Genomic DNA, 12,496 nt, shown 5'->3' on the forward strand with positions numbered 1-12,496 from the left:
AGACAGTGCACGGCCACGCAGCTTAGAGGGAACTTTGGTGTTCACTAAAGAGAATTTTTATTTTGTTTGTAAATTTAAGGTCACCAGCAACCATCTTGTAGGCACTTAAAAAATTACTTTGAGAGCCATCTAGTACAAAAAGCTATTCTTAAGGTCAGTATCATTTTCGTGACTGGTGGAAAACTAAAATGGATCACAAATTGGCAGAAGCTGATTGCATGATTTGAATCTCACTTAAGATTTCAATGTGAAACCAGTACTAGCTGATAAGACATCATTCCTTAATCAGTGTATTTATTCCATTACGCAGTTTGAATATGTCAAACAATGCAGTGACGTATCACATTTTACCATGACAACGCAGTGCTAGGCATATGAGCGCTCTCACACCTTCTGCACGCCCAGCTGGACGCAGCTTTCCTTTCTCTCAAACACATGTTAGAAGAAAAGACACTGCACAAATGGACATTTAGGAAAAAAAGACAGGTTTATAAAGCAATCAGAGTATGACCGTTAAAAGTGCGATGCTGTTAAAAACGCGAATTGAAAGAGAACTTTCCCTCGATCCTCTCTGTGACTGCGAAAAAGGCCAAGCTTCCCGTCTGCATCTCCTTGATGGCACAGCGCGATCAGTACTTTACTGTGAGGAATCAAACCCCCAAAACACCCTCTATACCATTTAAAGACACAGTAGATTGAAACCTCCAGCGCGAGCTGCTCCAAGTGTGCGACAATTTTGAGATGGGTGACGTCATCAAAACCCTGGTCGCCGTTTTGGAGCATGGACAGGAACATCGGCGGGGCCCAGGTACAGGGGAGTGGGAAGGTCGGGGTGGATGAGTGGCGAGTGTTTGTGGCGAGATGCGGTGAATGTTTATGGCGAAGGAGCAGTGAGAGATCGTGGCGGAGGTGTGACAGATGAGGGTACGGGGCCCAGGAGAGCCGAGGGCCCAGGGACTGCACAGGCCAGCCCATACTGCGATATGTGTGCACGCTAGGTCACAGCAGAGCTGGTCTCCTCTTGTCCTGGTTAACCCTTGCCACTGGATAAAGGCCTATCTCTGTCAAGCCCATGTGGTGGCTGGTGTGAAACGGTCACCACACGTTAAAAAAATCCACGCACAGGAATCTTCCACACCATCAATTGGGAGTTCAGGACTGGAACATCGGGTCCTTCATCGAAACACTGTGAACTCGTGGAAGCAAGTCATCTTCGTTCGAGGGACCGCCTGTGATGATGACATTGAAGACTAACTGACTTCCCCAGCAAACCAGTAAACAATACTTAAGCTTAAGAAGCTATTGGAACAGAACCATAAATTCTGAGAGAATAATGTGTGTTTATATTAAGCAAGTAAATATTTAAGAGAGTAAGATGGATAACACCATGCTGATTGCCTTGGCACAGCACAACTTCTAAACAGTGTAAATACCTATATCCTACTTCAGATATAACTTTCAATAATGAAAGGCACATTAAGTGATCGTCAGGAGAAATGAACGGAAAAAGAAGGAGGATCTTGGGTGCTGCTCAAGTATATTTTCTCTAGTTCCCATCTACCCAGTGCAAAATATCTTCACTTATATGCACTGCTCTCCGGCATGACTATCAAGTGCACACGTCAAATCCGTTGATGTCCAGTTGAATTCTACTATGAGAATTATCACCGGTGCGCTTTTATTGACACCAACCCGTGCTTGCAAACATCGCACCACCACACCTATGCCATGAATATTCAGTCTACAGAGAATACAACCACTGAGACATGCCGATCCAGGCCAACTTGAACCTACCACCAACCCGTCTCAAATCTAGAAGGCCATTTTGGAACGTCGCCGAAGCCCTTCCAGTGATCTCCCCTCAGCCTTGATGACCGATGACAAAATGCTTGGAAGAATTGCGACATACGGAATGGATTCCTTATAGAGGACCCCACAGGACAACCTGAAAGATCAAACCTTCCTCGCAAACAGTGGACAACCATCAACCGCTTGAGTACTAGTCATGGTCGATGCTGCCACCTGCTCCATAGATGGAAGATTAAAGCATCCTCATCATGCGACTGTGGAGCTCCTAATCAGACCCTGGAGCACATCATGGAGCACTACCCTCAGACGAGCTTTGCAGGCAGGCTACAAGATATCCACTCTGTTACACCGGAAGCTTTAGCTTGGATATCCAACTTGGATATTGACATTTGATTTGCTTTGCTACTACCATACGAAAGAAGAAGACCTATCGTCTTATAAATGCTACAGGGTCTGCTTAGTCTCAAGGGATATATTTTTCTCTTAAATGCTCTCTACCTGTGCTCACCATCTCCCCTTGTGCTCCAGCTCTGTGTGGTTTGGACAATGGACTTCTAATGACTGTGGTCAGTGACACTTAGTGATCAGCAACAAGCTGATTAGAGGTACAATGCCAACAATGGCTCGGAATTTGCGGTCAGTGGCAAAGGAACAGCACTTGCCGTTCACTAAGCTTACAGTTTCCCATAGACTTTTTGCGGGCTTTAGAGTCGTAATTTGCTGTCATCGTATATGATACAGCACAGTGCCCTCTACAGGGGATCGGTGGTATGTGACAGCAGGTTAAACAACAGCATGGCTCTTCAACCAATCAGATTGAAGAATTTAAAAAAAATCTCCAACAATAATTAAATTCTGAAGGAATGTGACTCCACACTTGTAAAATTAAATTTTCAGTGCCAGAGAGGTTGTTTGGCAGAATCGCGCCATTAAAAATCCACTTACACTTGAATGCACCAGCCCTAATTTTTTCTGGCATGTTTAGTGGGTAACTAGTGGGCAAGTACCGCAACTTCACACCCTGACGTGAATTTCAATGCAGAGTCTATTGGTGAAGTACCGGTCTCGTGCAGCTTGTGAAGGAGCAAGGCAACCCAGACTGCTACGTCCAGATTTCAGCATTTAACTGCGTATGTGCTGACTTCAGAGGTCGCTGTCAGATTTACTCCATAATAACGGTGAGTACTGATAGACTCACCATTAGTCTTAACGCAAAATACGGGCAATGGTGTGGCAGGCAGCTAGGAGGATAAAAAAAGTCACATACAACTTTTATACTGCTGCACGAGAGGGCCTCGCCTGACAGTTACACATATTACAACGAATCATGGACGCATTCTGTCCATGAGGAATTAACATAACTTGACCTATGATAAGCTAACACCACACTGTGTTTGCCTTTGAGTAGTAAATAAGATGACTACGTACAGTGAGTTGGAGTGCGATGTTCTCATCATTGGGGTGGAGGGAGTAGATCCATTGTGAGTAAACTTGGGGGATGAAGGTAAGGATGAATCAGGTGTGTTCATTTCTTCGATGTCCGAATGAGATGAAGCAGATTTAGGAGACTTCTTTTTGCCAAAAGCTTGCTTGAAGGAACTTCTTAACTAAATAACACAAATATGTACACAGGATGCAAAATGAACATGGAGGGGAAAATATCTGTGTATACCTTTAAATTAATTTTGCATACTTCTAATAATATATTAAAATCCTTTAGTGAGTCCCACTGTAATGTCCCCAGTTCATTGAAATCAATGGGTCATAGTAAAGATAGCATCCGCTTTCCTTACTTGCACCTGAGGTGGCATTGCAGCCTCTCTCAGCCGGTTACAAGCAGAGGGAAAAGTTGTACCAGGGTAGAATTTACGCCAATCTCCTGCCGTAACTTCAGCAGATCATCAGTGGGAATCCTGGATAAACCGCATCAACGGCCATTCTCCAGCGTTTCCACCGATCTCCGAGCGAAGTTATGGCGGGAAGTCTCTGCGGAAATTGCAGCCAACAATTGCCCTCTGACTAACCACAAGCAAGGCCACGGGAGATTCACCAGTACATTAACACCAGATTCATCACACAATATAAAATGTGACAATGTCCTTGACATGATTGGCTTTAATCTAACAACAAGTTAAATATTCGTCAAAACAGCAAATTTATAAACCAGAATATCATAAAGTGAATTTTCCTTCAGAAAGGTACTGATTCATCTTGTATGGTAATCTCCCACCTGAGAGAAAAAAAATTAAGTTTGAATATTACATGGACCAGTTATAATTTGCTAGCTGCATTATTAAAGTCAACCGACCATGCTTCAACCCTATTGTCTCCTTTAAAAATATTTTTCACTGATATAACTACCTTTTCTGGTAATCCTGATCAGGATATAGGTACAGTACATTGCTATATTTTTTTCCAAAGCGAGCAAAATAGATATCCTTTTACACACTGCGTTAGACCCCATGATATGGAATATTTGCAAATCAGCCAAAAAAGCACGGCATAATGAGGAGCACATTACAACAGAATCCATAGAAGAAGACGACTTGAAAACGCCAACATTTAAATGAAAGACAACATTAATAATGCCTGCATTCGTGGATAACTCGGAGAAAATTGTGTGGCACATTGTCATATTATGCACAACTCTTAAAAGCCAGAATCGATTTTAATAGCATTATTTCAGACATTTATGGATGCATCAATAGTGCTGTTGTCTACCCACCAGGAAGCCATGGATTCCTCACACACCAGTTTTATTTTCCTTCTCTCCTTGCCACAGACTGGCAAACATGTACTTTGTGAAAGCTCAAGTATGAGCGTTCAGTTGAAAGTGGGATTCATAAGTACCAGCTTTATAGTTAAGGGCAGTTAATTATGCTGCCATTATCCAACCAGTACATGGTTTCAAACAGAAAGAACATGTTGACGTGGCTTTGTTTGGTGTTTAGGTGCTGAGATATGTCCACAAAGGGTCAAGCGTATGCGACAGCTGCTGCAATCTGTCCGTTAGTGACATTAATATGCCGAAAAGTACGGGCCGACTTTAAGTCCGTCTGCTGGACGGTAACTGGGCAACAGCGGCCTGAAATTCATGGAGCGTACTTACTGCTTACCGCCATTTTCCTGGGGCTTCTGAATGGGCAGCTACTTGAGGCAGGAGCCTCATTCCAATATGCTAATGTGACTGCTCTCACCAAAACCTTCCAGCCAACTACCGACCCATCCACTGCATCTCCCCCACCCTCGCCCCTCCACACAATTTGTATCGCCTGGGCTTAAAATTGACCCCTTCCCCCCCCCCCCCCATAAATCAGTGCTTCACTGATATTATCTTTATTGGAGGAACAAATATTTTGACAATACGGTTACTAATTAAATCTAAGATGATTTAAATACTACAACATGATTTAATAGATTTTCACCCAAAATTATATTTCTAAAAGTTCAAGTGATTAGACTGCCCAGAATTCTTTGTCTGAATCAATAAACCGAAGACCACTCTCAGCTTCATTCTCTTCCTCATCTCCATTCACTGTTACTTTGAGCTTCTGAGGTCAGGCCACTCTGAACAGAATAAACCTCAGAATAAGCACCAGACATACAACATCCTTGGCAGAAATGTATTCCCTTCCCTTTCACTCGTTAGTACTCCTCCACCAAGAGCACTTGCTCTGCCAATTCTTCTCTGTTAGCAGCTCCTCGGAGGGCAGCCTGGGGTGGCTCTCCTTCCCGATTTAAAAAACTCATGGCTTCCATTTGGCACCGTGACACTATGATGCAGCCAAGATTAGAAAGTTGCCACATGCTAAACCACTACACTGCGGCGCCCTTGAGGAATGATGTAACATCTGTGAAGTACCAAGTGTGAAATATTCATCTGAAATTATCATGTTGTAATCAAGGTATGCTGGTATGTATTATTCCCACAGCAGTGCAAAATGGGGCAAAACATCAGGCAAGCTACTGAGGGAAGTTGATAAGGCCCTCTCTCCATTTAACTGCTTCTTGATTTGTGTGCTATAACAAGGGTATCTCATGTCGTGCTTGATTTAAGGTGATCTGCAAGTATAAGGTTATACTTACCTCATAAACCTGCCGTGAAGTGTGCAAGCACAGGGAAAGAGAAGAGAAAACAACAAACTAATTTTAATTTTGAACAAAGTAAAAAATGTATTTGATAAATAAATTCTACAAAATGCCAATGGCAAGGTTGGCTCCTTGTGATAAAGCAAACTAGACCAAAGAAGAGCTGATTTCCACAGTGCTGTGAAAATGTGAGACCTTTTTTTTGTCGCAAAGTAGCAAGGGAAGCTCTAAGCTGTTAACCAATTATTAAGAGAATCATAATAAATATGTGATTTTCTGTTTGAATTAGAATCATGGGCTGCACACATAATTTCAATTGGTCAGAGCTACTCGTCCAGGAGAAGATTAGAATGGTTCTTAAAATACATACATCAAAATAACATTATGTTCCAACTAAAATTTCAGTGGCATTTATTATAGCTATTAATGAAAGCATTAATGATCATTTGACAGACAGAATGGTTCTAAACTAAACAATGTGCAACAAGATGATGCTATCAGTCAAAAAAAAATTATAAAATGAATATCAAAACATTTGATTGTATATTACTTGCAGCTAAACCTCTTCTGAACTATTAACAACCCAAAATACTAATCTTCAAGAAATGTCGATGGTTACAATTTCACATCGGCCATCTGAGAGTTCGGATCCAACCTAAACATCAAACATAACTAACATATTTAGCTCTCTCAAGTCCTGGCACAAAGTATTACAGTAGTCTCTGCAAGCATATGAACAAGTTGTCTACAGATAACTTAGATAAACACTCCATCTAATAGTTCCTTATTGTACAAGTGCAATGCATTCTTACACATTATCTTGCTAAATGTTTTTTATATATTAGCAACTCTAGTTCAATTTTTCAAAATGGTCATTTAACGTGAATGCCTGAAATGCCACAGATCCTTGTAGGGGACAGAGAGGTGGGACTTCTGGGTGCCACATTTTAAGAAGGGCGCGAAGGCTTTGGAAAGGGTACTGAAGAGATTTACTGGAATCATTCCATTGATAGAGGATTACAGTTATGTGGATAGACTAGAGAAGCTGGGGTTGTTCTCCTTGGAGCAGAGAGACTAAGAGCAGATTTGATAGAGGTGTTTAAAATCATGAACCCTTTAGATAAGAGTAAATAAAGAAAACCTGTTTCCAATGGCCGAAGGGTCGACAATGAGAGAGCACAGATTTAAGGTGATTGGCAAAAGAACTAGAGGCAACATGAGGAAATATTTTTTACATGAGTGGTTAGGATTTGGAATGCACTGTCTGATAGGGTGGTGGATACAGATTCAATAGTAACCTTCAAAAGGGAATTTAAGAAATACTTAAAAGAGAAAAAATTGCAGGGGTATGGGGAAAGTACTAATTGGATTGCTATTCAAAAGACTCGATGGGATGAATGGCCTCCTTCTGTGACGTACTGTTCTCTGATTCTGCCCACCGCTTTGCCAGGCCTTTGACCCTGTCCCAAATTGTGTGGCTGGGGCCACTTGCATACTTGGGGTGAATGATCTGTGACCGAAGAGGCACCCCCACATTGAGGTGCCGTAAAATCAGAGCAGCAATGTATTACTCTGTGGGGTCGGGGTGGAGGAGCCCGAGTCCCTGATACGGCTGAAGATTAAAGCGCCAAACTTCTTGTACAAATATAGGATCATCTGTGGACAGCTGCGCAGAAGTACTTGCTTGCTATTGAACTGTGTGTGTGCAATGAACAAAGCAGATAGGCTACTGAGGTAACAGTTAAAGTACTGAATACCTCACGGCAATCCACAAAGCCAAATGAGATACATGCATCCCACGAGCCAACAGGGCATGTAAAGTACATTGAATTATTTTGTGGCACTCAGTTATTTTGTAGGAACTGATTTTCACCAGATCTTAGTTTGGCATTTGTATTCAATGCAGGTTATCCGAGGTGATCAGTAATATATCACGAAAAATACCCCAATTCTAGCAATATCATACATGTACAATCATTATTTTAAATTTAGTTTTCTTTCTTCCATTTTGCCTTCTCCCTCTCGCTAATCATGCTTGTTTGCCTCTATTTATCTATCCTAAACTGGAAAAACCAGGCAATCAGGAAACCTTATTGACACCAACGTGTCAGAAATAGATTAAAAAAAAAGCTTTTTTCACCAAAGGCATGAGATTTCCACTTTGGGTCATTCCCTCTTACAAGAACATTTGGATAAAAAATCTAATCTCCATTTTGTCAGAAACCAACAAAATATGAACTTTTTGCTGAACATCACAAACATTTATCAAATATAATGGCACAGATTTTGCGGTGGGTATGGCGGCGTAATTCCCTTTAAAATTCACCGCAAGCTTGGGATTTCCACATGCGCAGGCACAATATCCAGAACTAGTGGGCTGTTAACGTACGCGTTGACGGGCCATCCGCACGGCCCAAGAAAAAGCAATTGTTGGCATAGAGTTGGGCTATTTGTACACCGACTGCCCAGTAATTCCAAATGGAAATGTTACGATTGATGCAAACAGGCACAGGGTTTGTTTGCATCACCGTAAGGGGATCCCTCAGGTATGATTTAAACATTTTCATCTCAGAAATCATACACATACACTGTATCAAATGAGCCTTTGAATGTTTCTGCGTATGTAAGAGTTTTAATGATGTAGAAAACTATATCAAGAAATTAAATTTTTTGTGAAGTTGGTGGAATGAAGATAATTAGGAATTAAATTCCAATCCTGTAAATCGTAATTAAATCTGATTTTGTAATTCTATTAAATCTGATTACGGGATTCCCTTCGGAAATTATTAAAATCTGCTTTGTGATTGGAGGACCAGGCCCACGTGATCCCAGGTGCGCTTCTGCACTGCCTGCATCCCTGGGATCCGCGGGACATTGGGCTGCCCTCCGCCTCGCACCGTCAGAGCGCAAGTTTTCGCAGCCTCCCGCCATCAGGTAGGTGCGTATTTCTTTCGTGGGTCAGAGGCGTACCCTGGAGGTACACCTCCAACCTGCGATTTCTGCCCCTTTTTGTTAATATACTGTGTACATGATGCCTTACACCATATATGGGAACACAACATTCCCCTGATTTCCAAGCTTGGCCCTGGAGCACATGTGAATTTGTACAGGGCGATGTGGATTGAAACTTGATTTTAAAATACACTCAAAAAGTTCAAAGCCATAGATTTACCCAGTTCTTCTTCTTCTTTTTCTTGGAATCCACCTCTGCGCTGCTGCCCACACTAGAATGGCTGGTGGCACTGTTAATACTGGACACACTGTCCGACGAATGCTGCCGTCGGATCCGAAGGTCTGCTGACTGAGATGTACCGTTTCCTGGCGCGAAGGAATTGCAGTGATATCAGAACTAGCTCCATCTGATTCCTTGAGTGCAGTTCAACACAATTTACACAACAATTGTACATCCTCATTTGATTGACATGTTAGATTAATGTAATCTAATAGATATATATAGTAAGGTTGTAACACAAATGAGTACCTCGCTCTATGTCAGCTACTAGATTACTCATGAATCTTTGTACCCAACTTGCAACGGTAAACTTTTTTTATTGCCTTGCTATATACACATAAAAGAATTCCGTAAAAAAAAAATCGGTACAGCTAAGACAGGCGGGTTCAGACAACCTCGCTCATCCACCCTGACTGAGCCTACAATTTCCACCCCCCTCTCCCAACAGCCCTTTATCATAACATCTAGTATCCCCCGGGGGGGGGGGGGGGGGTGAGGGAGAAAGGAGAAAGACAAGTCTCTTTGCTGATGATTGATTAGCTCGCTTCGCTCATTAATGGGATAGACTTATGATTGGTGACTAGAATTTTTCCTCATTCGTCTCCAGGTATTCCTATCAGCAAATGCCCTTAAGGAAAGGGTGACCCTGGCTAAAAGCAGTAGGAATTTTACCAGTCGTCTCCACTAATAAACTGTGCAAATTTGTGTGGTGCACTTGCACATATTTGAAAGCTCCTATGGATTAGCTCTTGCCAATCTGTACCTGCGCTCTATGTACTTAAGTAGGTAGGGTGTATCCCTTTCGAAGTGTGCACTCCATATCGGATATAACCTAACCCTCTGACACTATAGATCAAATCAACGGCTTTCCTTTGCACCATTTTCAAGGCTTCAAAGGCCCCATTTTTACAGGGACCAAAATGGGCGCAGTACTCCAGGTATGTCTGACTGACTTCACCAATACCTTTAGATCTCTTTAACTAGGATTGTCAATTCCTCAAAGAAAACAAGGAAGCAGGTCAGACAGTAACTTCCCCAATAAAGTCCCGTTCACTACTGTTTACTAACATGTTGTTGTGCAGATGATCAAGTTTACACCTGATAAGCAATACCATTATTTTACATAGAATTGAAATCAGACTAATGGCTTTGTTGGGAACATAGGAACAGGAGCAGGCCGTTCAGATCCTCCGGCCTGTTCCGCCATTCAGTAAGATCATGGCTATCTGTATCTTAACTCCATCCACCAACCTTGGCTTCACTTCCTTTTATATCCTTGTCTAGCAAAAATCTATCGCTTTCAGATTTAAAATTATTAATTAAGCTAGCATCTACTGCTTTTTGTGGGCGAGTCCAACACTGCTCTGTGTGAAGCAGTGTTTCCTAACTTCTCTCCTGAATGGCCTGGCTCTGATTTTGAGTTTATGTTCCCTTATCCTGGATTCACCCATCAGCATAAAAACGTTTCTCTCTATCTAGCCCATTAATTCCTTTCAAAATTTTAAAAACCTCAATCAAATCACCCCTTAACTTTTAGTTAGCAGTTTTTGTTCAGTCACCCTATTGGAATATGAGCACCATATTCACCTGTGTCTAATCCACTGGTACCTCCTCAGTGTCCACTGACTCCCTTATAATGATTGCCAATGCCGTAGAAATCTTGCTGGTTCCTCAACACTGGGATAAATACTATTTAGTACTGGAGATTTATTTGTTTTAACCTTTTCTGTCTGTTTCCGTCCTCCATCTCAAAGTCCTAAATTTTGCCTTGGAATGTTTTGGGGGGAGAGAAGGCATCTTACTCATGTCTTCCCTAGTGAATACTTTGAGGAAGTAATCATGAAGAATATTTATCATGTGCTCATCCTTTGTTTCAAGCTTGTTGGCATCTTTTAATGTTCTTACCTCTTCCCCGACTGTCCACTTGTTATTTTATTTTTTTACTGTTTGGTTTCACTTTGCAGCTATGCTTCTTTCCAGCTCTTGCCCTGAACATCTGATCAATCTTTTGCCTTGTTTCTGCATGATCCTATATTCATCTCAGTGCTTACTGATCTTGGGTACATCTTTGCGCTGCACGCCTGCCGTTATTCTTTCAGTGCAATAAGCAGGCTGACTGCCAGGTGTAATACCACCCTCACCCATTATCCACACATTATTAGGTAGCAGTCAAGAGCGGAAACCCTGATTGATTTTCTCCTCTTTAGTCCAGGTACTAAGGCTAATTGCAGCATTTCTACAGCTGTCCCGGCTAAGATCATCTAACTAAATGTAGATCAGGGATTGAACCTGGGATTTTCTTGGTCTATATAACTCACTGAGCCATGGTGGCTTCACTTGTTATGGGAATATTCTGTACAGCTGGGCAGAGATTTTTGAAGTCTCAATAAATAAATCCTTGTACTTCATAATAGTGTACAATTACTGAAGATACCAATGAGCTATCCAGTTCAGATGGTGATGGCAGGTTATTTGTCTCATCCTCATCATCACTACCAAGGACTCTGATAACTCAATGGGTGAATGCAGGCTATAGTATCGGATCCATACAGGCTGAGAAGAACCAGATTTGATCACTGGTCTACGTTGAGTTAGCAGATAACCGCAGAGCGATTATATTAATGGCACAATGATCCTCAGTGTCCCCAAGATGAGGAGGGAAATAAAAACAGAAAATGCTGGAAATGCTCAGCAGGTCAGGCAGCATCTGTGGAGAGAGAAACAGAGTTAATGTTTCAGGTCGATGACCCTTCATCAGAATGACCTGAAACGTTAACTCTGTTTCTCTCTCTCCACAGATGCTGCCTAACCAGCTGAGTATTTCCAGCATTTTCTGTTCTTATTTCAGATTTCCAGCACCTGCGGTATTTTGCTTTTGTATGAGGGGGGAAAGACCAGGCTCTTTTAAAAAAATATATCAGTGACAGAAGTGTGTTACTTGTCGTTTCACTTTAGTTGTTCTGGGCCCAAATTTCCTCAACTCCTTTTTCCGGTGCACTAACCCGAAACGTGCCGACTTTGTGCACGGCACCAAAAAACTTACTCACGATTCTGGCCACTCCGCTGTGTGTCCCAGGTCCTGACGCGGCGCATATAGTGAAGTGAGGGGCGGAGCTACAACCCTGTGCTGAAAACAGTGCCAGCAGCTGTCCGTATGCGTGGTGGAGTCTGCAGTGGCTTCTCGCCCTCCCAGCGCATCCTGCAGGCTGTGAGCAGGACCCGATGCTCGCCGCCCCTATCCCTGGCCGAAGGGACGACCCGATGCTCGCCGCCCCTATCCCTGGCCGAAGGGACGACCCAATGCTCGCCGCCCCTATCCTTGGCCGAGTGGCCTGCTGCACAGGCCGGTCGCTGCCTTCCCTGGAG

General features: G+C 42.6%; 1 protein-coding gene across 8 annotated transcripts in view; it reads right to left on the reverse strand.

Annotated features, from left to right (window-relative positions):
* nav2a (neuron navigator 2a) overlaps positions 1 to 12,496 on the reverse strand; it is a 440,534-nt gene that overhangs the window by 45,228 nt on the left and 382,810 nt on the right. For all 8 annotated transcript variants that reach the window (XM_070899720.1, XM_070899724.1, XM_070899722.1 and 5 more), the window contains 2 exons: positions 9,071 to 9,216; positions 3,238 to 3,416 (listed from right to left, as the gene is read on the reverse strand). In XM_070899720.1, coding sequence (XP_070755821.1) covers positions 3,238 to 3,416; positions 9,071 to 9,216 — 325 coding nt within the window. The remainder of the gene's footprint in view (positions 1 to 3,237; positions 3,417 to 9,070; positions 9,217 to 12,496) is intronic.

This window comes from Pristiophorus japonicus, chromosome 14 (genome assembly GCF_044704955.1).
Source record: "Pristiophorus japonicus isolate sPriJap1 chromosome 14, sPriJap1.hap1, whole genome shotgun sequence".
Lineage (NCBI taxonomy): Eukaryota > Metazoa > Chordata > Chondrichthyes > Pristiophoridae > Pristiophorus > Pristiophorus japonicus.